This window comes from Pan paniscus, chromosome 9, assembly GCF_029289425.2.
Source record: "Pan paniscus chromosome 9, NHGRI_mPanPan1-v2.0_pri, whole genome shotgun sequence".
Classification (NCBI taxonomy): domain Eukaryota; kingdom Metazoa; phylum Chordata; class Mammalia; order Primates; family Hominidae; genus Pan; species Pan paniscus.
The window spans coordinates 4,960,474-4,987,801 of NC_073258.2; the positions used below are offsets into that span (position 1 = coordinate 4,960,474).

At 56.4% G+C, this 27,328-nt stretch overlaps 1 protein-coding gene across 2 annotated transcripts in view; it reads left to right on the forward strand.

The window, feature by feature from the left end:
• Positions 1–27,328, forward strand: part of KCNQ1 (potassium voltage-gated channel subfamily Q member 1) — a 404,800-nt gene that overhangs the window by 105,055 nt on the left and 272,417 nt on the right. For both annotated transcript variants that reach the window (XM_008969085.5, XM_034931950.3), the window contains exons 3-6: positions 20,173–20,299; positions 20,870–20,948; positions 21,559–21,655; positions 22,392–22,532. In XM_008969085.5, the coding sequence (XP_008967333.1) occupies positions 20,173–20,299; positions 20,870–20,948; positions 21,559–21,655; positions 22,392–22,532 (444 nt within the window). The remainder of the gene's footprint in view (positions 1–20,172; positions 20,300–20,869; positions 20,949–21,558; positions 21,656–22,391; positions 22,533–27,328) is intronic.

A 27,328-nucleotide genomic window follows, 5' to 3' on the forward strand; every position in this document is an offset into this window, starting at 1 on the left:
GGATGTACCTGTATGTCTTTGCGGAGCTCAGATGAGGGATGCTCAGAGTTGTCTGTAGAGAACCAGAGCCGCCGAGCCCCGGCCTGGATGGACATCCCGCAGGCAGTGCACGTCCCTCCCCCGCCTCTCTTTGCTGTTGCCGGGACTGGGCCGTGTGCCTGGAGTTTGAACTTTTCTGATCACGGGGTGAGGGGGTCTTTGCAGTTGCAGAGCCGTGGCGCGGCGCCTGGATTTCCAACACACTGCAGCATCTGCATCCTTGCCGTCACCTCTCACACCCCCTGCTAGGGTCCCTCTGGGGGTTGAATGAAAAGGCATAGGTAGAAGGTGGGAGAAGCCCACGTTCTGGGAGCATCGCAGTGGCCCAGACACCCATGTTCCTCCCTAGGCAGCTCCACGCGCGGGCCCCGGAGCTGGAAAGCAGCCAAGGGCACTGCCCGCCCTGGGAGCTGATGCCTGACATGCATCCTCGCCTAGGCCAGAGTGCCAGGCAGGGTAGGGGAACAAATGCCAACACGTGAGCTGAGTGACCGGAAGAGGGGGCGCCTCCCTGAGCAGGTGAATGAAGGGTGCTGGGGTGGCGAGTTGAGGGCCAACAGAGATGGTGTCCCGGCTGATGTAGGGTCAGGGGCTTCTGGAAGGAGCCTCACGGGGAGGGCAGGGCAGCACCAGGCTCAGCCCAGGACCAGAGCGCAAATAGGGCTGGAGTCCCGAGTACAAGGCATGGACAGGAGCCAGGCTTCACCTAGCACCTGGCTCCCCGGGGGCCCAGATGGCAGGCGAGGGGTGCCTGGGGAGGCTGCCAAGTGAGGGGGGGCACAGACTGAGACAGGGTCCCCGTGTTCCATCCACGGGGTACAGCTGCTCCCAGGCCAGACTCTGGTGGTAGCAGGAGGCAGGGGAGGCTGTGCTGAGCTCAGTGGGCTTGGTGGGGTCATAGCTGCCTCTCCCTCTGAATAGATGAACTAAAAAGTATTGTTGACTGACTCATGCATTTCTTAGGTTTTCTTATTTTCTAATTTCTTCTTTTAAATTTAGGTTTGTCGAGGTTTAAGTTACATACAGGAAAACTCTCCCCCTCTGTAGATGTCCAGTTCGATGAGTCCTGGCAAACATTTATGGTCCTGTAACCACCCCCAAAGTCAAGATCCAAGGTGTTCCCATCACCCGAAAGCTCCCTGGTACCCCTTGGCGGCTAGCCCCTCCCCGCACCTGGGAACCGTGGACGTGTTTCCTGTCCCCATGGTTTTGCCTTTTCCAGAACGTCATGTGAATGGAATCTTGCAGCGTGTAGCCTCTGCGCCTGGCTTCTGTCACTTAGCATAATTCATTTGAGGTCCATCCGTGTCACGGTCTCTGCATTCAGCAGTTTGTCTCCTTTTATTTGGAAAGGATAAAATGTACCACAGTTTGTTTATCCATTCACAGGCTGATGGACATTTGAGCTGTCTCCAGTTTTCAGCTGTTATGATTAAAGCTGCCATGAATATTGCGTGCAGGTTTTTGAGTAATCATATGTCTTCATTTCTCTGGGGTAAATCCCTGGGAGTGGGATTGTGGGATCATGTGTTAGATGCATATTTTCCTTTCGAAGAAACTGCAAAGCATTTTGCAAAATGGTAGGCCCGTTTTCCACTCTTACCATCAATGTACGAGCATTCTGGCTCCTACGGATTCTCACCAGCACTTAGTATTGTCTGCTTTTTAAGCTTTGCCCATCCTAAAGGCTGGAGCCATATTCCGTCATGGTCTTCATTTGCATTTCCCTAGTGACGAATGGTGTTGGGCATATTTGCCATTCGTATTCTCCTTTGATGGAGGATCTGTCCAGTTTGTTGCTGGTTTTAACAATTAGGTTGTCTTCTTAGAATAATCATGTGAGTTGTAAGAGTTGTGTCTATGTTCTGGATATGAGTCCTTCACCAGATCTGTTTTACAAATATTTTCTCCCAGTCGTGGCTTTGTCTTTGCATTTTCTTAACAGGATCTTTCAAAAGAGCAGCAGTTTTTAATTTTGATGAAGTTCAATTCATCAGGGTTCCTCTTTTTTTTTTTTTCTTTAGGGTTCATGTTCTTTGTGTTCTGTCTAAGAAATATTCGCCTAATCCAAGGTTACAAAGTTTTTTCTCCTGTTTTCTGTAGAAATTTTATAGTTTCACATTTCTTGTTTAGATCTGTGATTCATTTCGAGTTTAATTTTATATATGGTGACAGGTATGGATGGAGGTTAAATCTTTCTGCATGTGGTTATGCAGTTCTCCCAGAGACTTTTTGCCCATTGAATTACTTTGGCACCTTTGATGAAAATCAGTTGGCCGTGTGTGTGGGTTCGATTTCTGGACTTTGTCATCTGTTCTGCCAGGAAAGCACTGTCTTGATTACTGTGACTTTTACGCTAAGCCTTGAAATCAGGTCCTGTTAATCCTCCAATTCCGTTCATTTTCAAGAGTGTGCTGCTCTGCCAGCTCCTTCACATTCTCATGAATATCTTAGAATCAGCTTGTCAATTTCTACCAAAAAAAAAAAAAAATTGGCTAGAATTTTGATTGGCATTGCATTGGATATGTAGATAAATTTGGGTCTCATACACGTCTTAGTAATACCGAGTTTTCCGATCCACGAACACGGTCTCGCTCCCCAGTGCCTCATGCACGTCTTAGTAATACCGAGTTTTCTGATCCACGAACACGGTCTCGCTCCCCGGTGTCTTAGATATTTTTCAACACCACTCATCAGGGTTGTGTAATTTTTAGTGGTGTGAAACTTGCTAGATTTGTTCCTAAGTATTTTATGTTTTTGAAGCTACTGAAATGATATTGTTTTCTCAGTTTCACTTTTGGATTATTTGTTGCTAGGATATAGAAATACAATCGATTTGTTCGTATATTAACCTTGCGTCCTGTGACTTTGCTCATGTTACTTATTAGTTTGAGAAGGTTTCTTGTTCATCTGTTTTTGGGTTTTTGTTTTTTTTTTTGTTTTTTTGTAGATTCTTTAGGATTTTCTATGGAGATGATTGTGTTGTCCACAATTAAGTCAGTCTTATTTTTGCCTTTTCAGTCCATATACTGTTTATTTCTTGTTTTTACTTGAATGCACCTGACAGTGTCTGCCAGTGGGGAGAGGGCTGCTATCCTTGTCTTACTCCTAAGGTGAAGTGAGGTAATCTTTCACCATTAGGTGTGGTGGGAGCAGTAGGGTTTTAGTAGAAGCCACTTATCAGGCCAAGAAGTTCCTCCTCTTCCTGGTTTGCTGGGAATAGAGAGTGTGTCAAGAATGGCTGTTGGATTTTTTGTCAAGTGCTCCTTCTGCCTCTATTGAGATAATCATATCATTTGCAACAATCTCAATCACAAATTCTTTCTTAATTTGCTAGTGTGGGGAATCGCACTGATTGATTTTCAAATAGCAAAGCAACCTTGCTTCCCTTACACAAAGCCCACTTGGTCATGATGAATTTTTATTTTATTTTATTTTATTTATTTATTTATTTTATATGTATTTGTACTTTTTTAAATTTTTTATTTTTTTGAGATGGAGTCTTGGTCTTTTTGCCCAAGCTGGAGTGCAATGGCGTGATCTCGGCTCACTGCAGCCTCTGCCTCCCGGGCTCAAGTGATTCTCCTGCCTCAGCCTCCCAAGTAGCTGGGATTACAGGCGCTTGCCACCACACCCGGCTAATTTTTGTATTTTTAGGTAGAGATAGGGTTTCACCATGTTGGCCAGGGTGGTCTTGAACTCCTGACCTCAGGTGATCTGCCCGCCTTGACCTTCCAAAGTGCTGGGATTACAAGCGTGAGCCACCATGCCCAGCTGTCATGATGCGTTTTAAAACACCTTTTTGGATGTGACTGACTTCGGTTGTGTGTAGAACTTCCACGCCCACGCTCACGAGGGCGTCCCCTGCCGTGTGTTGGCTTTTGTGTCTGGTTTTGGCATCAGATGCCGCTGGCATCAGAGAATGAGTTGGGAAATATTTCCTGCCCTTCAATTTTTAGGAAGAGTTTGTGTAGAATTGCAATTACTTCTCCCTTAAACATTTGATAGCTAGAACATGTGGAGGTATCTGGGCCTGGAGTTTTCTTTGTGGAGAAGTTTGCCATTGGAAAGTCAGCAGATACAGGGCTATGCAGGTTGTCTATTTCTTCTTGACGAGGTTTTGATTGTTCATGTCTTTGAAAGTATTTGTCCCCAAGGAGGAGAAGCCCCAGCCCAAATTTGGAAACAAGACCATGTTGTGCTGACATGTCATTCCTGAGCAGCTTAGGGGCTGTGGGGTTTGCAGACCTCTGAATGCAGCCATCTGCAGGGGGACCCTCCTCAGTGCCCTGAGAGGGGGCCTGGGCTGGGTGGTCTCTGCTGCTGGCCATCCCACTGGGCACTGCCTCCCCAGGGATTCTGCAACAGGACACGGTGAGGGGCACGGGGACAAAGATCAGACTTTCGCTGTTTCCTTCCAGCTTTGCTCCCCAGGGAGGCAGTCCCTTCTCAGAGGAATGAAATTTAAGAAGACAGGCCCTACAAATTCACGACAAGTCTGCTTTTGACTCTCCCGTTTACTGTGTAAACTTCAGCCCTAAAACAACATACATCCTTCTGAAGTTGTTCACATATTAGCTCTTAAAACAGCAAAATCCGTGCACAATTTCCTCTCAATCCCTTAAAACATTCCTGAAAGGGGGGGAAAAAAACTGTTTAAATTCACCGCCTGTTATTAAAATCTCTAGATTTGCAGAATCAGAGTGAGGTACTCAGCAGTCAGAAAACAGACTAGACAGGCCCGCGTGCACACACGCGCTGACACACGTGCACACACACACGTACACAGGGCAGCCTTTAATAACCGCAGGCCTTCCTGTCCCAACACTGCGCGGGCCCCTGAAGGGCCGGTGTGGGTTGCAGCTCCTCAATCTCTGCTAAAGTAAACAGGGTTCAACCCTGCAGCCTTCTCAGCACTCTCCCCAAGTCAAAAGAAGGGTGCTCAGCCCCTAGTCTCTTTGGTTTGCCGAACATCTAGTGCTGGTGAAATTCTTAAATAAGACATTTTTAGAAGCTTCGGCTCCTGGCAGATAAAAATAATGTCCCCCGCTCCACCCCCTTTTCCCCTATCCCAGTTCCAGCTAAGACAGTGATCAGAGGGGTGCACCGTCTTTGGGGTTAACAGCCATCAGCAGCGGGGTTCCCAGGCTGAAACTAAATCCTCGTTTAACTGGCCTGGAGACGGAAACAGCCCTGCCGGGGGAAGATGGGGGATTTGCTTTAAATACGTGTAAAGCTGCCTGCCGGGCGGCTAATGGTGTCTGCAGCCAGGCGTGGGCGTCTCCGGGCCACGGGCTCCCCCACCACAAATTGCAGGGCAGCCGGCTTGGGCCACTCCTGTGTGTGCGGGGCCCTGGGTATGATTCCTGGGAGGCAGCTCCCAAACTGTGGGGCTCAGCAGAGGGTTCAGGGCCTGATTTGCGGGCAGCCCCACCTGCCTTTTTGACTGTTCAGAGCCCTGAGTGCCTCCCACATGCCCACATTTTCCTGCCCCTGGGCCTTTTCTTCTGGTCGTCGGCCTGGAGTGCCTCCACTGGCACATTGAGTTCTGCCTTGAGAGCCTGGGTTTTCTGGTGGAATGGGGCAGGGGTAGGCTGATAGACCTCTTGGAGAGACAGGGCCCGCTTCCTTGTAGGCCCACAGGGACCCCGCCTGGGGAGAGGGAAGCTTCAGGCCCTGAGGCCTATGGCCTGGACCTCTCTAGAGACCCTAGAACAGACCTCTGGCCTGGCCTTGCTGATGACCTGGAGCCCCTGGGTGCCAGCTGCAGCCCCCTGCCTGTCCAGGAGTCTGAGATCCAGGTACCAGCTAGGTGGGTTCGTTCTGAGGCTGTGAGGGAGTGTTCTAGGCCTCCCCCAGCTGCTGTGGAAGGGTTCCTGGTCGACGCATCACAGCAGACCCTGCCTGCGTCTCCACACAGTGCCCCCCGGCCTGCAAGTCCATGTCCAGGTTTCCCGTTTGATAAGAACACCAGTTGTATGGGAATAGGGGCCCACCCTAACCACCTCATCTTACCCAATAGCATCTGCAGCAACCCTGTTTCCAAACAAGGTCACACGCTGAGGTGTGCTGGAGGGTCTAGGACCTCAACATATGAATCTGGGGGGCGGGGGACACAGTGTAGCCGGTAGGAATACCTACCTGTCAGAGGATTCTTTACTCCAAGGGTCTGCAAACCATAACCTGCAAACCTGGCTGCTGATCTGTATAAATAAGATTTGATTAGCACACAGCCACGTGTGCTTGTGAACATCTCATCTCTGGCTGTTTTTGTGCTATAACAGCACAAAATTGTCTGCTGGAGTTGTTGCAACAGAAATCGCGTGGCCTGCAAAGCCTAAAATATTTACTATCTGGCTTTAGAGAAAAAGCTTGTCAAGCCCTGTTCTAAACTATGAAAACAATGTTGGAGGTTGCTTTCTATACCCACAGAGCCGTTGATGGGGTGAAGGGAGAGGGGTGAAATGCAGTCACACGCAAATTCTTATCTTCCTGAGGAGAAAGCCTTAGGGAGCCCACTACAGTGGACACTGTCTTTAGAGAGTAGCAGACTTGGCTGTGAGTTTGAGGAACCAGGGAAATGAGAGTTCAGTGAAATTCTCAACTTCATGAGGATCAGAAAATGGATAATATGTGGGTCAACTAAATAACCGAAAGCAAAAGGGAGAAGTCAACAGAGTCAAATAGCAAATATAAGGATAGAAAGAGTCAAATCAAATGCATCCAACTTCACACCAAATGTAAATCGCCTGAATTCCTCTTTGAAAGACAGAGAAGGCGGTGCCATAGCTCTGGGCTTTTATCTTTTAACAAATACATTGCTCAGCAGCATTAAGTAAGGCAAAGCAATAATGGGTGGTTGAAAAATAAAGGAATGGCCAAAGAGATGCCAAGAAACTGCAAGCTAAAAGAAGAAAAGAGAGAGAAAAAACAGGGAGATCAGGATGAATATCAACACTGAAGCCCAAACAAGACAAGCGTGAATGAGATCAGACATTATTAGAAGAACTGACTGTAATCTTTAAGGCATCAGACAACATAAAATACATAAAGCAAAAACTATTGAAAATCTGCAAGGACAGGAAGGTTAAATATGATAACGGGAGGAGATTTTAATGTACCTCTTTTGGAATAGGACAGTTCTAGTGGGCACAAAATAAGTGAGGACATGGACAGGTAAATGTTGTAATCATGAGCAATTTCAGATTCTAACAGTAATTTGAAATAACTCCTGTTCTTGTTATCTATAGCCATGTAACAAACCATCCACAAATCTAGCACCTTCAAAATACGCATCACGCCTGAGCTCGCTAGCCTACAGTCTGGCAGGGCTCAGTGGGACGGCTCATCTCCCCTCTGCATAGTATCAGCTGGGGCTGGAGCCTCCACAGCATTGCATCTACATGGCTGGTAAGGCTCCTGTTCATGAGGGCTTCTCCAAGGCTGCATGGATTCCTCACATCTCAGAAATGAACAGTCCAGGAGACAGGCAGTGCCAGGGACTGCAGAGCCACCTGGCTGTATTCTCTTGATGCAGGTGTCACAGAGCCCAGGTTCAGTTGGGGAGGACTGGCAAAGAACTTCATAGGACTGTGCTTTAAAACCAGCACTATCACTTCGAACCCTAGTAATGGAGTTGTTTTGTTCCCTTATGTCTGCGGAACACTTACAAAACCAATCATTCATGTGGCTACAAACAAATCTAACCTACCTCAAAAAATTGAGATTTAACTGGCCATGTTCTCTGATCAAAACCCAATATCATGAGAAATAAATGATTAAAAGATTGGGGAAGAAAAATCCCTTACCTATTTGGGAATTAAACAACACTCTCCTAAATAGCCAGAAAGAAGAGATTGATGTGGGAAGTGCGGGCCCTGTAGGGCGTTATGAGACGTAGGCCCCGCTGCCTGCCCCAGCCCCCACATCACTCCAGCTGCCCCCCAGCACCAACTGTAGATGCTTTTATTTTGTAAATTCCATGCCAGTGCCCACATCGCTTGCTGGTGGCTTCACTGTGTTTGCAAATGTTGTCCCCCACGTGGATTGAAATTCATCTATTGCCTGAAAGTAATGAAGTATGTGCCTTGCACACTGTGTAAGCATACGTGTTTATTCAGTGCGTCCTGGGTTCTCACCCCTTGCCAGGTGATGGGTTGATTCAGTGTGCTGGGGGTCTCCAGGCGGGGGGGTCCACATAGTTTTTGCTTCATCAGAATCTGCTGATAAGCCCAGTTCGGAGCAGAGATTAGATGGGCCAGCCTGTGGGCACTCTGCCTAGCGCCATCTGCCTCTCCCACCCCAGGCAGGTGTCAGGTGGCTGCTGCGCCCTGTGTCCGCCTCCTGACCTTGAGAACACCCAGGTGGGGGAGGAAGTGGGCCGCGCTTCGGGAACCCCCACCCCGCCAGCTCGTGCAGCGAGCTGGGTCCCAGGGCTGGAGGCACCTCATTAAACCGCCTGAAACGTGTGTAACTCTAGTCGGCCCCCGTAAGGCACCGGCAGTACATGTGAAATTAAAATTACTGAGAGGCCCCACTCTCCTCCCCTCCGTGGGTGGGCAGCCTTCATGCGGAGGCCAAGGCCCGGAAGCCAGCAGTCCTGGGAAAGATTTGGCCCCAATGATAATGGGCCCAAGAATGTGCTAGGCCCAGGGTGTGGTCCAAGTTCCTTTCTTAGCTAACCCCTCCACCCTGAGAAGCCTCCCCCACTACACCCACACATGGGGCCAGCTGCCTTGAGCGCCTCCTGCTCAGACCCAGGTGAGGTACCTGAGTGACAAATGTCAAGAGTTTGCAGTTACTCCCAGAGCTACGGACAAGGGGCAAGGCGGGGCTGGAGGCACCAGCTCAGCAAGAGGGGTCACTTGAGCCTTGGCCTGCAGGGAGGTTTTGCTCAAGGAGTGTCCCTGAGAAAAATATTGCACTTTCGTTGCTCTCTGAAAGCCTACCAGGCAGTCTTCCCAGAGGGGCTTCCCGGGAAGCCCGTGGAGAGGATGCATTTGACACCCAAGGCCTTATGGAATCAGTCCTGGGGCCTGGAGGGTCGTAGGGAAATGTGTGAACATGGCTCCCCTTAGGCCAGGGGTAGACGCAGGCGCAGGGAGGATCGGGAAAGCCCTGGATCTTGTTGACACCCCGGGATGTGCCCTTGTGGCTACTTAGACGTAGAGCCCGGGGCAGGGGGAGGGCCAGCTCCTGTGGTTTTAGCTTCCTGAGAGTCTCCCCAGACAGCCCACAGGGGACACTGGGCCTCATGCCGCCTGTCGGGATGGTGTCCGGGATGTGGGGACCAGACGACAGCTGTCACCCACTTGCAGGGCCCGGCTGCCTGGTGGATGGGAACGGCCGTCCCCATGACGACCCAGCAAGTCCCTTGCCTCTCTTGCTCACCAGGAAGAAGACACGTCCGGGCAGCTGGCAGGTGGGGCTAGTTCTGGAGGGAAAGAGGCCTCGTGCCTCCCAGAGTCACCCCGAAATCATTAACGGGGAGACAAGCACACAGAGCAGCTGGCCGATTGCAGCTCTGAAGGTCAGAGATGGCCGCCGGCTGTGGGAAGGCCTGTGGCTAGGGCTCTGCTGCCTGCTTCCTGGGCAGGGGCTCCTTCCTCCCTCTCTGTCTCTGGGGTCCCATGGGAAGTCAGGGTGGGGCCTGGTGTGTGGCTTCCACTGGTTTCCTGGGTGTGTCTTCCTGCAGGGCCAGGACCCCCAGAGTGTTCCAGTGACTTCAGGGAGGGGCAGCCAGACCAGGAGGAGCTCCAGAGGTGCCCTGTGGGGAGAGGCAGTGTCCCAAACACGGGGGAGGGGGTACCGCCAGCCTGGGGACAGATAGCAGCATCTCAGCCATGGGGGGCCGTGACATCCGGTCAGGAGGGGGTTAGCATCTCAGACATGGTGGGGAGATGTCCAGCCCAGGGGAATGAGGGGGGTGATGTCCATCCTGGGGAGGGGTGACATCCATCCTGGGGGGACGGAGGCGTGACGTCCATCCTTGGGGGATGGGGGGGTGACGTCCATCCTCCATCCTGGGGGGATGGGGGCAGTGACGTCCATCCTGGGGGAATGTGGGGTGACGTCCATCCTGGGGGAACGGGGGGGTGATGTCCATCCTCGGGGGATTGGGGGGTGACGTCCATCCTCCATCCTGGGGGAGTGGGGGCGGTGACGTCCATCCTGGGGGAACGGGGGGGTGATGTCCATCCTGGGGGAATGGGGGGGTGACATCCATCTTGGGGGGACTGGGGGGGTGGCGTCCATCCTGGGACTAGGGGATGGTGTCCATCCTGGGACTGGGGGGTGACGTCCATCCTGGGGAGACAGGGGGTGACGTCCATCCTGGGGGGACGGGGGGGTGATTGACGTCCATCCTTTGGGGGGGTTGATGTCAATCCTGGGGTGACGGGGGTGACGTCCATCCTGGGGGCAGGTGATGTTCATCCTTGGGGGACAGGGGAAGGTGATGTTCCTTCTGGGGGGGCGGGGGTGTGACGTCCATCCTGGGGGAGACAGTAACATCCCAAACATGGGGGATGATGTCCAGAGTGGGGGTCTTCAGGTCTTTACGGGCCCCTCAGCCTCCCCTTCCACACCCCAAGTACAGCACCCACAAGGCAGGTGCCTGGGAGGGAGACACACCTGTCCCCTGCCTGAAGTTTCTCAGCAGGATTTTGGGCACAAGGTGGGTAGTGAGCTGGTCTCAGCACTGAGCTTGCAGGTGGAGAAGGCGGGCCCCTGACTTTAGGGCGCTCTGGGTGGGATGAGGACAGACGTGGAGGAAAGGAGGGATCCCAGCAGAGGCAGCAGTGGATGGGGGAGGGCGTCACCGCAGGGAGAGTGAGGCTGCGCGGTGCCCTGCAGGACAGATGGGAACTCCCAGGCTGGAGCTGTGGACAGATAGGAACTTCCACAGCCAGGAAGGCCAGGTGACGTGGAGGGCCCCAGGCAGCTGGGCCAGCGCGGGACGGGGCATCAGGTCAGCGGGGCTCTTCTGTGCTGTGTGCAGCATGAGAGTCTGTACCCCACCTGTACTCAGGACCCTGCCCCCCGAGGACAAGGTCGCTTCCCTCTTGAGCACATGGGACACCACCTTCCTGCTACACTATTCCCATGCCGTTTCCACAGGCCCAGGCCACTGTTGTCATTTCGCCCTCCCCACAGTCCTAGGAGGTGGGCACTGCTGGTGCCCCGTTTTACAAGTGTGGATGCTGAGCACAGAGAGGCTGAGCTGCTCGTCTGGGTCCCCCGCCTGGGATGCCACCAATGTCCTCACACCAGCCTGCTCCTGCCCTGTGCCCATCCTCCTTCTGCTTAGCGATCCTTTCTCTTGCTAATGTGTGGGACAGGGGGCTCTCAGGGGGCCTGGCCAAGGTAGCAGGTCCCCCCACCATACTCCCAGTGCCACCCCTGGCTGCCTGGAGCTAGCTGTGCAGGGGCCCAGAAGCCCTCCCCTCCGAGGAGGTGGGCCTGTTCCAGGCTACCTTGGGCGGGCAGGGCCTTGGGTGGCCAGGGCCTCAGGAGGGACACAGAGGGCCCCACTCAAGGTCGCGGGCTGCACGTTCCATGGGGCCTGGGGAAGCAGCCGAGCAGAAGGATGCAGCCCGACTAAGGCTGGCTCAGCGTGGCACCCCAGTGGTGCCCACACTAAGGGGACACTTGGCAGGGGAGGGGCTGTGGCAGGGCAGGGTCATGTCCCCAGCAGTAAGGCCAGGACAGGGCAGCCGGACCCCGACTGTGCCACCCTCAGCCCAGTGGATGGTGCATCTCACCTGGGCCTGGCCGGCTGCACTGTGGCGCCTGCCCCAGGCCAGGCTACCTTGGGCGGGGTGGGGACTGGTACTCCCCGGGGGGGTGGGGGTGAGGGCGGGGGTGAGTGTGGATGAGGGCCCCAGCTGTGCCCAGCACGTCACTGGGGGCCCACAAGCTCTCAGCACAGGCTGGCGGCTGGGAGCAGCTGGCCACAGGCAGGCCCTGGGACAAAGGGCGCTTTGAGCCGCCTGAGTGCCTGCATTGCCCTCCGGCCAGCTGACCCTCCCCGGAGCCGAGGCTGGCTCTCTCTGTGGCTTATCAGGGCCGGGCCGGTGTGGAGTTGGAACAGCTGGCCCCAAAGCCCGCCAGCCGGGCTCTATGCTGTGGGGACCACTGCCCCCACAGGGAAGCGCCTGGCTCAGCACAGGCCCAGCCCTCTGGCTTCCTCGCTATGGGAGGGGGTGAGACCCTAATCCCGGGTCCTCACAGCACCCTCAGCCTAACCCCTGTGTCCACCCCTCTTCAGAGTCTCCAGGCCCCATCTTGGCCTGATGAGGCCTCATTGTCTCCTAAAAAGTGTGGGTACAGATCTCAGGCTTTTCAAGGGTGGGTGGATTCCTGGCTCCAGTGGAAGGTCCCCAGGCCTAAGTCTATGGGGGCGCCAGGGAGGCCGGCTGTGTTTCTGCATCCTTGACCCTGGCCCCTTCCACAAAGCTCAGCTCTGATCCTTCGTATTTAATCTTCATCTTCCGCCGTCTTTAAAATTAATTTTCCTTTAAAGATACTGTAGAGCAGTAACATCAGAGACACCAAAATAGACAAAAGAGATAATAGAAGAGTAATATCAGAGACACTAAAGTCCTCGCGATAAGGGTCTGCGAGGCTTCCTTTATGTTTTGCAAAAAAATCTATATATTTCATCCAGAGAGACAGGATGTGAGCGCAGCTGGTCAGAACCAGTTATTTCAGGCTGCCCTGTGATCTTTCCCACGTGATTGATTGACACAGGGACCTTCTCTAGGGTCCTAAATTATGTGGTTCCAGCAGCATGGAACTTCAAAACACATTGAACCCCAGAAAATCTTCGCTACGTTGGAGATTCGCCGGCTGATAAAAGCAAAACAATAGATAAGATGGCCAGGTCGACCTTCAGCCTTCTCGGAGAACACCGGTTCCACGGCCGGTTGCAACACGTTTGAGCCAAAGTGCGACCTTTCCCCCCTCTGTTCACTCGGAGACTAAAAATCCCAGATAAGCACCTGCTTTGCTAAACCCTTGCCGGCCCTCCGGCTTTGGGCAGGTCTCCTGTTTATGCCGCCGTAACCCCACAACACCGGATACCAGCATGGGGCCGGCCTGCGGGGCCATGTGTCTCCTCCTGCGTGACCTTGAGCTACCTTGAGCTTCCATTTTCCTTCCGCACCATGCACTGATTTCCCCTGGGTTGAGGTTGAGGGTCCCAGGGTCTGTCTGCCTAATGACAAGATTTCAGTACCAATAGTGAAGCCGTCAGTGGCAGTGACTGTGCCTTAGGGTGTCCCGTTGGCATCCAGGGCCCCCCGTGAAGGATGGCACTGAGCACCATTCAACATAAGTCTTGTCAGCGTTCCGATGAAACAAGATTAGGGGAATTTTACAGCTTGCCTGTGTTTTTCCACCCAGGGCCCTTTGCACTGCCTGCTATTTGTTTTCTGTCTTCATCCTGAGAGGGCTCAAGGTCTGCATGCCATTTTGCAATTGACAAATGGCTTGTGCTTAGCTATTTCGTTTAATGCTGAACTAACAATAGTCAGTGAAGATTAAGAACTAGAGGCTCAAGGACAGCTACAGATGACCACAGCTGGAGTGCGGCAGATACTCGGGGCCGCTGGGTGGCCCTGAAGGCCCACAGAATCCTTTTGGAGACCTGACCCGCGGGAGCCCAGGTGAGCAACCGCCACGGGCCAGGGCCCCTCAAGGCACTCATTTCAGTATCAGAGAACACACATAACGTAAAATGCACCATTTCAGCCATTTCAGCCATTTCACAGCGTGCAATTTGGTGGCATTTAGTATGTTCACAAGGCGGTTCAGCCAACACCTGTCTCCGGTTCCAGAGCTTTTTCATCACCTCAAAAGGAAAACCATCCCCATTGCCCTTCTCCTAGTTCCTGACAAACATGTTCTTTTTAAACATTATGGTGAAATATAAGGCCAGGCGCGGTGACTCATGCCTGCAATCCCAGCACTTTGGAAGGCTGAGGCGGGCGGATCACCTGAGGTCAGGAGTTTGAGACCAGCCTGGCCAACATGGTGAAACCTTGTCTCTACTAATAATACAAAAAGATTAGCCGGGTGTGGTGGTGGGTGCCTCTAATCCAGCTACTCAGGAGGCTGAGGCAGGAGAATCACTTGAACCTGGGAGGCAGAGGTTGCAGTGAGCTGAGATGGTGCCACTGCACTCCTGCCTGGGCAACAGAGCAAGACTCTATCTCAAAATAAAATAAAATGGAAATATGTTTTACCATCTTAACCCTTTTTAAGATCACAGTTCCTTGCGACCATCGCCACCATCCAGCTCCAGAGCTTTTTTCATCTTGCAAAACTGATGAAAGTCTGTCCCCATTAAACACTCACTCCCTACTCCCCCTTCCCCAGCCCCTGGCACCCACCATCTACTTTCTACCTCTGTGAATCTGACGACTGTAGCGACCTCACGTGAGTGGAAGCAGATAGTATTTGTCCTTGTGTAACTGGCTCATTTCACTGAGAGTAATGTCTTCAAGGTTCCTCCATGTTGCAGCCTGTGTGAGAATCCTCTTCCTTTTTAAGGCCAGATCCTATTCCGTGGTATGGAGGGACCACATCTTCCGTCTCCGTCGGTGCACTGAGGGACACTGGGCTGGTTCCACTTTTTGGCTGTTGTGAATGTTGCTGCTGTGGACATGGGTGTGTATGGATCTCCTTTAAAGAGACCGGGGACAGACTCCAAAGTGGAATTGCTGGGTCATACAGTAATTCTGTTTTTTTTCTGGCATGTTATTTAAATAGACTATTTGTTAGAGCAGTTTTAGGTTCACAGCAAAATCGAGCGGCTGGTCATTTCACGCTTTAAAGGAGCTGCGGCATTCTACATCCCCCAGCAGCACACAAGGTCCCAACTTCTCCGGATCCTTGGGAGCACTTGTCACTCTGTTTGGGGTGGCAGCCACCCTAATGGATGAGAGGTGGCATCTCGTTGTGGTCTTGATTTGCATTTCCCTGATGATTAGTGACACTGGGCACCTCTCCGTGTGCCTCTTGGCCATCCGTGTATCTTCTTCACAGAAATGACTGTCCAAGCCCTTTGCCTATTTTTTAAAAATTGAGTTGTTAGGAACTTTGGTTTTTTAAATAATTTTAAAGCACACAAATAATACACCTGAGAGCCAACTTATAACACACCCCAGGATGGACATGGATTCACACTCATGGTAGAACAGAGCTGGGGGTGCAGTGTGGGATGGGCTGACTTGTGGCCAGGGGAAAGACCCGTGGCCTATCTTGTTTTGGGGGGCAGGGACCCAGAAACCCATTGCTTTCAGGCCTTGCTAGAAAAGCACACAGTCGAACGAGCGGGTCCGATGTGGAGTGCAGTGGCATCAGCCAAGGCTCCGAGGCGTTTCTTCCCACTTCACATGTCTTTTCTGTTGTTTCTGCGAAGGTGTCTCAGGGAGGGGCAGAACCCACGGGGTTTGGCTTCCTGACCCTGAACGTCTTTGTCCCAGGCCCTTCACTGGGTCTGGAGGAAGGAGGGTACTGTGGTCCTGGTGTGTCTTGTGCCTGCACCCGCCTTGGGGCCATCTGACACCCACACCCTCCCTCCAGGCCAGACCCAGCTCTCCAGCTTCCCGGCTGCCCACTAGATGACCACCAAGGCAGGGCGGCTGGTGGTGCTGACGGCTCTGTGAGGCCCAGGCCTGTCTTCCCCACCTCACCCCACAGGGCTGAGACACCTCCCTGTCCCCTGGCAGGGCTGGAGGCTCTGGAGTCTCTCTTGGTTACCCTCTCTCTCCCAGGGCCACTTTTGCAGCCTGGTGTCCTTATCTCATGTCTGGGTCCCCTTTGCCAAGGGTCCTCCAGCCTTTGGCCTGCACCCACTCATCCGGCAGTAACGGGGCCACTTCCAGAACCACCACCATGCCCAGGTCATGTCTGTGCATGAGAGTGGTCAGCCCTCCATGGCAGGCCTGGCCTCACCTGCCAGTGTCCTCTCCCACACCCGAGGACACCTGTACCTTGTCCTAGGGCGGGGCTCTCTCTGCCATGGACGCCAGCCTTCCCTCCCCTAAGCTGCGGGTGACCTGACCTAGTTGAGCCTGGCTTTCCTCCTCTGTAAAATGTGAACAGAGGCCACCACCCCCATTATGTGGGTCTGTGTTTGCTCTGTGCACGTCTCGGTGCCCAGATCTGAGGCCCTTTTGTCCATGAAGCCATCTGCAGCCAGGAGGCGGCCTTGCTTTAGTCTGAAGGAGAGTGACCAGGGTAGGAGGGGCCTCTTTGTCCCTTTGGTCTGTTTGTGGTCTCAGTGGAGACCAAGGACGGCTCTTCTTCTCGTATCTACGGGGCAGAGCTCAGGGCCGCACTCCATCAGCATCCCGGGCCATTGCATCCTTGACCCCGGGGGGCTTGCGGGCGCCACATAGATCTTGTGAGAGGCGCTTTGTGGGGCTGGATGATCCTGGGTGCCCCTCAGAGAAGGCCCTGGGGCTGGCCTTGTTATCAGTGGGGGAGTCAGGAAGTACCCCGGTTCTGTACCTGTAGTGGATGGGGCTCTCAGAGGGATTGGGGGTGATGGGGGTGCTGAGCTGGCCGGAGAAGGGTGGGGTAACCTAGGGGGTGGAGTGGGGGAGGGAGAGAGCACTCCAGACACAGGGTCCTGAGGAGGCAGGGGTGCCCCAGGGAATGGGGGGCACCTGGGGCCCATGGGAGACTCTGGGGGAGACTGGGCGGTGAGCCCCTGGGAAGGAGGCCTCAGGGACAGCCCTAGACTGTCACCCTCAGTGTGGACAGCAGGAGCTATGGCAGCTGCTTGAGCAAGGTGGGCAAGGGAGAAGTACCAAATGTGTGCAGGTTCTGGGGAGGAGCTTGAGGCCCCTTTAGTTCACCTTTGGAACTTAGGACCAAGTCTGCAAATACAGATGAACCCAGGGTTAGGAGGGTGGCTGGGGCATCACCCACCTGGGGTCTGGACTGCTGGAACCAGGGAGAGGCAGGCCTGCCATTCTGTGAGCCTGCTTTAGACTGGGGATGTGGTCCCGTGAATCAGGGGTGGGCCATGGCATGGCGTGGGGGACCAGCCCTCCTCCCTGTCCCCAGCTGAGTGTGAGCTCCCTGGGGTCTTGCTGTGGCCTTGGCCCTGGGTGTTGTCCCACACAGCCCAGGAGAGCGTTTGAGGCTGATGGTGGTGGAGATAGTTTTATCTCTGAGCAAACATTCCATCTTGCTGTTTCCAGCCTAGAGATGGTGAGGGGACTTTTCCTTGGCTCTTTCCTGGCCTGCTAGCAGCACCAGCCTAATTAACCTGACAAGCGGGGCCTCCCCAGCCATGCAGCCTTGCACTGCCTTCCCACATCCAGCTGGATTTGGGGATCAGTGTTGTTTTTAATTATTCCTACCACCTTGTCCCACAGGCAGGAGTCCTGCCATCTTCGAAGGCCAGCCCCTAAACAGGTTCCCTGAGTGTTAGGTCAAAATAACTTTAAAAAGACACGCAGCTATCCACAGCAATCCCTAATAGTTACTTATCTATTTCAAGGTATAACATAAGACACACCTATCATTTCAGACCTGCCTAGGACATGCCTGGAGAAGGTATTTAAGTAATCTTAAAAGTGCATCAAAACAAGGTCAGGCGCGGTGGCTCACGCTTATAATCCCAGCACTTTGGGAGGCCGAAGCAGGCAGATCACCTAAGGTCAGGAGTTCCAGACCAGCCTGGCCAACATGGCAAAACCCCATCTCTACTAAAAAAATAAATAAATAAATTAGCCAGGCGTGGTGGCATGCGCCTGTAGTCCCAGCTACTCAGGAGGCTGAGGCAGGAGAATTGCTTGAACCTGGGAGGCAGAGGTTGCAGTGAGCCGAGATCATGCCACTGCACTCCAGCCTGGGTGACAGAGCGAGACTCTGTCTCATAAATAAATAAATAAATAAATAAATAAATAAATAAAGTGCATCAAAACAAGAAAAACCCTGCTAAGGGCCAGTCTGCTGGGTGGTGGATGGGTCAGCAGAGCTGGGCTGGGAGCCGCTATGCCTCCCCATCAAGGCCACCAATAGTCGGGTGAGCCGGCCTCTGTGCCGTCATGGGCACCCTGTCTCAGCTCCGGGGACTTGGAGCTCTGTGTTTCCGTGGCCTTTTTCACGATGACCAAACAAAGGCGGGTGTTACGGTGTCCAGGCCCGGTCTCCCTAACGGGCAGTTTCTCAGAAGCAAAGACCGACGAGACAGAGCTCCTGCTACCAGAGAGCCCTAGGCCGGCTCATTGGAATAGTCATTTATCTGTTCCTTCATTCGTTCATTCAGCATGTCCATGTTGAGCACTGACTGGAGCAGGTCCTGTTCTGGGGCCTGGGAAATGGGGGTGGGTAAGACCAAGGTAGCCTCTTGTCTAAGGAGCTCAGCCGGACCTCAGCCTAGAGCCCTGGTCCCCAGGAGCTGAGGACAGAGGTGGGACCCACACCCCCCCCATGAGGCCACAGAGCCTGCAGGTGTCCACACCTTTTGTTTTTGTTTTTTGTTTTTTGTTTTTTGAGATGGAGTCTCGCTCTGTCACCCAGGCTGGAGTACAATGGTGTGATCTCGGCTCACTGCAAGCTCTGCCTCTCGAGTTCAAGCGATTCTCCTGCCTCAGCCTCCTGAGTAGCTGGGATTACAGGGCGTGCGCCACCATGCCAGGCTAATTTTTGTATTTTTAGTGGAGACAGGGTTTCACCATGTTGATCAGGCTGGTCTCGAACTCCTGACCTCGTGATCTGCCTGCCTCGGCCTCCCAGAGTGCTGGGATTACAGGCGTGAGCCCCCACACCTGGCCCACACCCTTTCTTTACCTTACGCCCCTGCCATCTCCAGTATGCACCTGTCCGCACACACCCCCACACCCCTGAAGGATTTGACGTCATGAGCCAAAAACATTTTTGCAAAAGGAAAGCAACTAAGCTCCCAGCGTGTCACCCCTTATCCATTGGGCTTGTCCCAAACACATGCCGGATGGTGTAAGTATCATTCCATCCTAATTAATAACATTTGGGAGCCAGCGATGGCAGTGTCCAGCTGACCGCTCATAGTGGACTCCCTGGTGGGGGCGTGGCATGGGAGCAAGGCCAGCCACTGTCACCCAGTGGGAGCAGAAGTCCCCTCCAGGGCCTGGCTTCTGAGGGAGGACAGGCAGGAGTCCTCCGGAAGTGGGCCTGAGACGCCGTATGCCTGTGGCTTTGTGGCTTTGTGTGGCTAGCGCCTCTCACACGTGGGGGCTGGTTTCATCTTCCAGCCCCACACACCTTCCCCAAGGGCCTCCTGTACACCCCGGCTGCCTGGGCGCTGGGCTCCAGCCTGCAGGTGGCCGCTGCACTTTAAGTGTCACAATGGGCTGCACTTCACATGAAAGCTGCATTTTGGCAATAAGTCCCCACCAAGCCCACTGAGCCTGGCCCTGCTGCATCCACACTTTACAGCTGAGGAAACTGAGGCCCAGCTTTCCACTTCTGTGCCTAGGGGGTGGGATCCAGCTCCGAGGGTCTTCTTCCCACTCCTCCAGGAACCTCCGCCCTCTGGTGTCGGTGGAGTTGAGGAGGTGTTGGGGTGTGGAGGGGCCAGGTGACTCCCTGTAAGGGCAAAGTGATCCAGAGGCTGCCCCTACCCCAGGTACACCAGGCTCAAAGGCCAGCTGTGAGGCTTTCCGGGGCTGGATCTGGTGGGAAAGTGCTTATCACGGAGGGCACCCGGGGTTCCTGGCGTGGGACCCCCTCTGACCCAGGCTGGGGTTCCTGGCGTGGGACCCCCTCTGACCCAAGCTGGGGTTCCTGGCGTGGGACGCCCTCTGGCCCAAGCTGGGGTTCCTGGTGTGGGGCCCCCTCTGGCCAAGGCTGGGGTTCCTGGTGTGGGGCCTCCTCTGGCCTGGGTGGGCCTGGCCTGAGAGCTGCAGCCTCACCTGGGCTCCACTGCCTGTGGACATGAGCTGAAGCTGCTCAGCCTTCCAGGGCCTCTGTGCGCAGGCATCACCATCCCCAGCAGGCCAGGACCCGGGCCTGCTGTTCTCAGGGTGTCCTTCAGCGGAGGCTCCAGCATGGCTGGGTTCAAACAGGTTGCAGGGTCTGAAGCCACTCAAGGCCGAGCCTGCCTGCAGTGAGCGTCCCACTCTGTCCCTGCAGGAGATCGTGCTGGTGGTGTTCTTCGGGACGGAGTACGTGGTCCGCCTCTGGTCCGCCGGCTGCCGCAGCAAGTACGTGGGCCTCTGGGGGCGGCTGCGCTTTGCCCGGAAGCCCATTTCCATCATCGGTGAGTCATGCCTGCCCTGTGGAGGTCACGCCCAGGTTTCCAGACCAGGAAGGACCCCCACCTCATGACCCCTACCAGATGGAGTCCCCTAAGGACTGGGGAACCCCAAGGCCAGCAGGGGGTGACTGCCCAGGACCCAGCACAGGAGCACTGGCAGCCCTCAGCAGCCTCTGCACTCAGACGCTGATCACGGTGTTGGGGGTAGGGGATTGGTCTCTCACAGATTCCCATGAGCCTCACAGCCCAGCATAGCTTCATGGTGGGCCAGTCACCCTCGGCGGCCTGAGAACCATGGTCCAGGCCTGAGGCCCTGCCCTTTCTGGCCACTTGCAGGGCTCAGCACAGGGCCCAGCCTAGGCCGGGGGCTCCACATGGCCAGCACAGAGGTTGGGTCTCTCCGTTTAGATGCTGCCTGCCTCCCTATCCGAGGTGTCTCCATGTCCCCGGTCATCAGGGCGTGACCCGTCTGACCAGCAAGCCCCATCCCCAGACGAGAGCAGGGCGTATGCTCTTCGCCGGGGCCCTGGCTGTGGCGATCACGACAAGCTCCCCCTCTCCTGCACTCCACAGACCTCATCGTGGTCGTGGCCTCCATGGTGGTCCTCTGCGTGGGCTCCAAGGGGCAGGTGTTTGCCACGTCGGCCATCAGGTGCGTCTGTGCCACAAGCTCTCCCTGCCATGCCGCCCCACCCCGAGCACCCCTCCTGAGCCGTGGGTGGTCTCACGCCCCATCCACCTTGCTCAGATGCAAGGTGCCTTGGTGCCCACTGCCCCCGGGGGCGCTGAGCCATGTGCTGGGATGGGTGGAGCAGGGTGGGTGCAGGCAAGTGTGGAGGGCACGGCTCAACCCAAGATGCCTCAGGCAGCCCTAGGCTCTGGCCCAGCACCAGCGCCTCTGAACTTCCAGGACTTGGGTGGTAACCTGACCATCTGGGCACACAGCCTGCCCATCTGCAAACTGGGGTGACCCGAGGAGCCCCCCCAGAAGGCAGTCTGGGGACTGAGGGAATCTGGAGGTACCTGGCCGACCCCCAGCTCAGCCCTGTGTGGGCAGATTCAGAGCAGGCTCTGGGGGGCTGCGCCTGAGAGGGAGATTCCCAGGCCCCTGTCGGGACGGACATATACCCAGCCTCCCCACCCAGAGTGGACACCTGGGAGGGGCAGGGGCAGGGACAACCATGCCATCGGCCAGCCCTAGGCCCGGCGTGAACAGCTGAGCCCAGCCTGGCTCCCTCAGCCCCACACCATCTCCTTCGCAGGGGCATCCGCTTCCTGCAGATCCTGAGGATGCTACACGTCGACCGCCAGGGAGGCACCTGGAGGCTCCTGGGCTCCGTGGTCTTCATCCACCGCCAGGTGGGTGGCCCGGGTTAGGGGTGCGGGGCCCAGGTTGGGGGCAGGACGGAGGGAGCAGAGCAGCCCACACTAGGACAGCTTGAGATGCGCTGAGGCCCCGGGGGCCGGTGGGTGCCCGGGCGCAAGGGTACCTGAACGGGGCCCAGGATCTCAGAGCAAGCCCAAGCTTGAGCCCAGCCTGGATGCTCCACCCCAGCCTGGTGCCGGTGATCCTGGCCTGCCAGGCTGATGGTGTGCTCACCTTCCTCTGAGCTGGGGGCAAATGAAGACAGAAAGTCAGAAATGAAAAACCCAGGCAAATCAAGGACCCGGTCAAGGCGGGGCCGCCAGACTCCCTCCCGAGGGCTGCACTCAGATGGGTTCAGGCTGCACTGGCCCCTGGCTCTGTGGGGTGAGGGGACCCTTCCTCTCCCTGAGGATCTCCTGGGTCCTGGTCCATTCTTGGTTCTGTCACGTGGCAGGAAAGAGAGCTGGGCAATCAGTGGAGCCCGCGCCGGCCCAGACGGTGGGCCTAGGGCGACCCCAGGGCTGAGCCTCATTCTGGGGGTAACCCCCACCCGCCACTTACCGGAGTTGTGAGGAGTGGGCTATATTGAAGCCGGCCCTGTGCATGTGAACCGCGCTGGAGCGGCATAGGACGCCCAGTGATCGCTGGGACTCGCTGCCTTAGGCGTCTGCCCAGGAGGCTCCCAGCCTGCGGTTCCTGGAGCCCGACACTGTGTGTTTTCTGGCCTAGGAGCTGATAACCACCCTGTACATCGGCTTCCTGGGCCTCATCTTCTCCTCGTACTTTGTGTACCTGGCTGAGAAGGACGCGGTGAACGAGTCAGGCCGCGTGGAGTTCGGCAGCTACGCAGACGCGCTGTGGTGGGGGGTGGTAAGTCGGAAACTTCCAGGCATGGGGACAGGGGCAGCTCAGGCTGAGGAGTGGGCGGGACATCAGGGCACTGGTGTCTCGAGACTTCGGGCCTTGGCAGGGGCTTCTCACCTGCACGCTCACAGGCCTCTGTCCACAAACCTGTGCTTGGAGCCGCTGGCACGGGTCCCCACGCTCAGTGTTGAGTCCTTTGGCATCACCATCTTGAAGTTGTGAACGGTCTCATCTTTGAGCTTGAGATTTGAGAGGGAAATCGGAGGGGTCACTGGAGCATGTGTTGGGGGCTTAGCGGTTTCGGCTCCCCCATGGCTCTGCCTCCCACCATCGTCCTAGGTTGCCCCATTCCCTGCCTCCACCGTGGCCCTCACCCTGGCAGGGCCCAAGGAGAGCGGCATCAGATGCATACCTCGCGTGTCTCTGAGGGTCCACACAGGCCCTGTAAGTGCCCCTGTCCCCAAGGAGCCAGACATGAGACAGCAAACAGGAAAGACCATGATGGCTCAAGAGACCCCAGCAGAGATCAGAGAGCCCCCGTGTTTCCAGTGGATGCTGGGCCTGCAAGTTCTGGAGCCGGGCCTGGGCAGTGGCGACATAGGTGCAGCTGGGCCTAGGGAAGCAGGGACCCGGCCTGTGGGCCCAGAGGCTGCCCCTGGCTGTGAAGGTGGGTTCCAGCCACCTAGAGCAGCCCAGGAGCCTTGGGGAAGCGGGTGTGCAGCAGGCAGATCCCGCACTGGAACACCGAGCCACCCAAAGCTCGGAGAGGCTGTGCGGGAGGGGTGGGGCAGGGTGTCTTGGGCCATGTCTGTGGGGGCTTCCTTGAGGGACTCAGGCTTGCACGTGGGAGAGGGAGATGTTCCGATGAGGATGCAGCTGCAGGAATCAGGGCGCGCCCTCTGAGCTGCAGGCTCCCCAAGTCCCGAGTCACTGGCCTGTGGGCCCAGCAGCAGTTTCTTATGGCTCAGAGGACGCTGGCTGAGGCATTTTTAGGGGCAGGCCTAGCTTGCCAGTGTCCCTTTGGGAGCTGGTGGCTGCCTTCAAATCCTCCAGTGAAAGCCGGCGTTTATATGTGCGTGGAGCTCAAGGGCTGCTTCTAGGGGGAACACGTGGGTACCCCGAGGGGAGTAGCTGGCTGGAGGCCAGAGTGCAGGGAGGGAATGACTCCATCCCATCTCCCCCCACAGCTGCAGGGCCGGGTGGGCCGTCCACAGGCCACTAAGGCCCAGGGTGGCACCATCACACCTTGGGGAGTGGCCCTGGGTGGGGACCGAGAAGCCCAAGTGCCGAGGTGACGGGGTGCCCCCTACTCTGCCGCCACAAGCCTGCCCCCGCGTCTGCCCTTGTCTACTGACCTCCGGGCTCACTCAGTCCGATAACAGGTTAGATGGGATCGTGGTAGCAACAGGGGCTGGGGGCTAGGGAGGAGGCCGTCGAAGCCCACACAGGGTGGGAGCCAAGGCCTGGGGGCCGCACGGGGGCGGGAGGTGGGGGCGGGCAAGGCAGCTGTGGGAAACACGTGGTGGTGCCAGGACCCAGTCCGTCTGCCCCGAGTCCTCCTTCCAGAAAGGACCGGACTTGCTGGCTCTCGGGACCCCCCACCACCATCAGAGCATATCTGGGTGGGGTGAGAAGCCTCCCGGTGGCTCCCCAGGCAGGCACGTGTCCCTGCGATTGCTGTGCCTCCTCCCTCCCCCCCCCACCGCCACTTCCCCCATGAGGCCAGACACTCAGCAGTGGCTCCTGACGTAGGCCAAGTCAGCAGGTTTTCTGGAAGCTTCCAAAGTGCCGCAATGCTCAGGGATGGCAGGGGCATGCTGACACAGCTCCTGGGTTGGGGCAGGCCCCACTTTTGGCCTCTTCCCGCCTTCCTGGGGGCCTGTGTCCCCGAAGGCCCCAGTGTGGCAGGCCTGAGCAGGTTTGGGCAGCAGGGCCCAGCCCCCCGGCGGGAGCCTGCCTGCAGTGAGTGTGGATGGGTAGGGCGTGCTCGGGGGATGGACGGCCCAGAGCCAGGAGAGTTCCCGGGAGGCTGGTGGCAAGGTGGGCAGTGAGGAGCTGGCGGTGCAGCAAAAGCCAGTGGGTACTGGCCCCGGCACGGCTGATAAGCAGTGCCCAGCCTTTGCTGCTGCCCTGCCTGCCTTCCCGGCCGCCCACTGGAGCTGTGGGCAGCGGACGCTACTCCCCAGCCCCCCAGCCTGTGGCAGAGCGGCACTCCCACTCCCACACCTGTGCAAACATCCGCCCGCTGGCCGGGAACACGGCCCCTTTGTGCCCGGCTTGGCATCAGTGCCCCGGCCCACACCGTCAGCTGCAGCCCGAGCCTCGGCCATCGCGTGCCCTGGCCTGGCCATTGTTCCCACCGGGCCCCGCGCCCCTGGTCGCCCTGGGCCCCCCGCCACCCAGGGCTGTGGGGCAAACAGCTCCCATTCAGCTGCCCTGCAGCTGTCCGGGGGGAGCGGCCCCTGAGGCCTGAGTTATGGGCTGTGTTCCTGGCATTTCTCGGACAAACAGAACTTGAGAAACGCAAGAAGGGGCAGCAGCCCAGATGGGGGCTTTTAAGCCAGTTTTGCCAATTTGCAACTGCGCCCTGAGCAGTTGTTTTCTTTCAGCTCCTTTGTCCTGCTTCCTTCACCCCACCGGGGAGTGAAGTACGCCCTCGCCGGCCGGGCAGCCAGGCCTGCTCCATGTCTGTCCGTCCGTCGGGGCTGCCACAGGCCCTTACTGGGTGGGAGGTGGCTTCCTGGAGGCCAGGCCATTCTGATCATCATGCTGCATCTGCCCCAGACCTTGCCTGGACTGTGTGGACTCCTCACCCCTCAGACACACCCTGAGAGGGTGCTGGAGCTGCCACAACAAAGTCCGCGAACTGCTGGGCCCAGAGCAACAGAAACTCACGGGCTCTAGAGGCCAGAGCCCAAAGCGAGGTGTGCACAGGGCCTGCCCCTCCGAAAGCTCAGGGAGAAATTTCCTCTCCTCTCCCCATGGCTGGAGACTCCAGGCGTGCCCGGTGTGCGGCCGCCTCTTTCCTCTGTGTCAGGCCCTGTCTCTCGTGAGGACACTTGCTGTTGGCTTTAGGGTCCACCCAGGTGATCCAGGAGGAGCTCATCTTGATTGAATCTTCAAAGAGCCTATTTCCAAATATCGCATTCTGTGGGTCCAGGTGAATATGAATTAGGGGGGATGCAGTCCAGCCTAGGACAGTGGGTGGCCCAGGTGGACTTCCTGGGAAGGTCCCTCCCCTTGCCGGCCACCAGTTTCCACAGCTGTCCAGCGAAGGCGCCGGCTCAGTGGTTGAGTGTCCCCTCCTGTCCCCTTCGCCGGGGTGGGGATACGCAACTTGGATGTGAGAATTCTCGGATCCCCTGAGTGTGGCGCCTGCCCTGGCTGCCAAGGCGTTTGGGGAGAATTTAAGACTTTTCTTTGCCCTTGGAACAAAATGCGTTTGTTTGTGTTAAAGTTTGAGTGGAGGGAGAAGCAGTTTTTGCAAACACGGGCTTCTCTGTTCAGCGCCCGGGGGTCTCTACAAACAGGAGGCTGCCGGGCTGTGTTTGCCCCTCTGCACCTAAATTTAGAATTGAAAGTAAAGAAGCTGGAACCCCATTCCTACATTTCAGCCGCCTTTTGAAGTCGAGTCTGACTGCCTGCTGTTCACTCTCTCCTCACCTGGAGCCTCCAGAAATTCCCGCCTCCCTGGCAACGCTGCACCCTGGCGGGGCAAGGCCAGAAGGGGCTGGGGGCTGGTGCAGGGGTGTGCGTGAGGGCAGGGCCTCCCAGGCAGTCACAGGCAAGCCCTGTTGCCACTGCCCAGCGGTAGGGGTGGTGTCAGGAAGAGCTGGGGAAGCCGAGGCGCCGTGGGCCGAGGGGCAGCAGGACCTGGCCACCCACCGAGCCCCTGGGTCAGCGTTCTTCCTCCCCCTGGAGTTCCGTGCAAAGGGGAACGAGTTCCGCTGCCCTACTGAGTGGGCCTGGGGACAGAGGCAGAGTACGCACCTGCTGTGTGCCTCAGTTTCTCCATCTGCACGTGGGACACAGCAGTCCGTCTCCCAGGGCCAATGCGGGGCCCGCTGCAAGGGCTGCTGAGGACTGTAATCTCAGAGGCTGCAACTGATCCCTCTGCTGCGGAGACTTTCCCTGGACCGAAAGGGCCTCCTGGTGAGGCTGGGTCTCCATTTGTGGACTCACTGTTGAGGCGTGTGGTTTGCGGTCCTGCTGTGTGCCAGGCACCGGCAGGGGTTCGGGCAGCCCTGTCTTGCTCTCTCTGTCACAGTCAGGAGCGAGAAGCATGGTGTGAGCTGGGGCTGGCCTGCGGTGGTTCACAGGTGGCCGTGGGAAGCACCGCCGGGGTGTCCCTGCAGGACTGTTTCGGCCCAGGAGCAGGGAGGCCTCCCTGAGGAAGTGACAGCTGAGCTGAGACCTCAAGACACAGTCACCTGGGCCACCTTCCGGCAGGGCGCTGAGCCTGGCTGTACCTCGGGGAAGACGCGGCCTGGGGCCTGGGTGCCATGGGGGTGTTGACGGTTTCACCACCAGCCCGTGTGTGGGGCTCCGGGCTTCGTGAGTGAGGAGAGGACTCCATGTGATGGGGAGGCCTGGCCCTTGTGAATTGGTGCTCGTTTATTTACTTTCTCCTGCTGAAAGGAAGCAGGTTTATTTTGGGGTGTGTGTCTGCTTTTGCTTTTACCCTGAGAGTTTGCCAGCCTGCCGGCTTGTTCCCCCACCCCCACCTGGTGGCGTCAGCCCCTTTATGGCTCTTCCTGAGAGACGGGCCGGAGTCTCCAGGGCAGCCCCACAGGGCTGGGCAT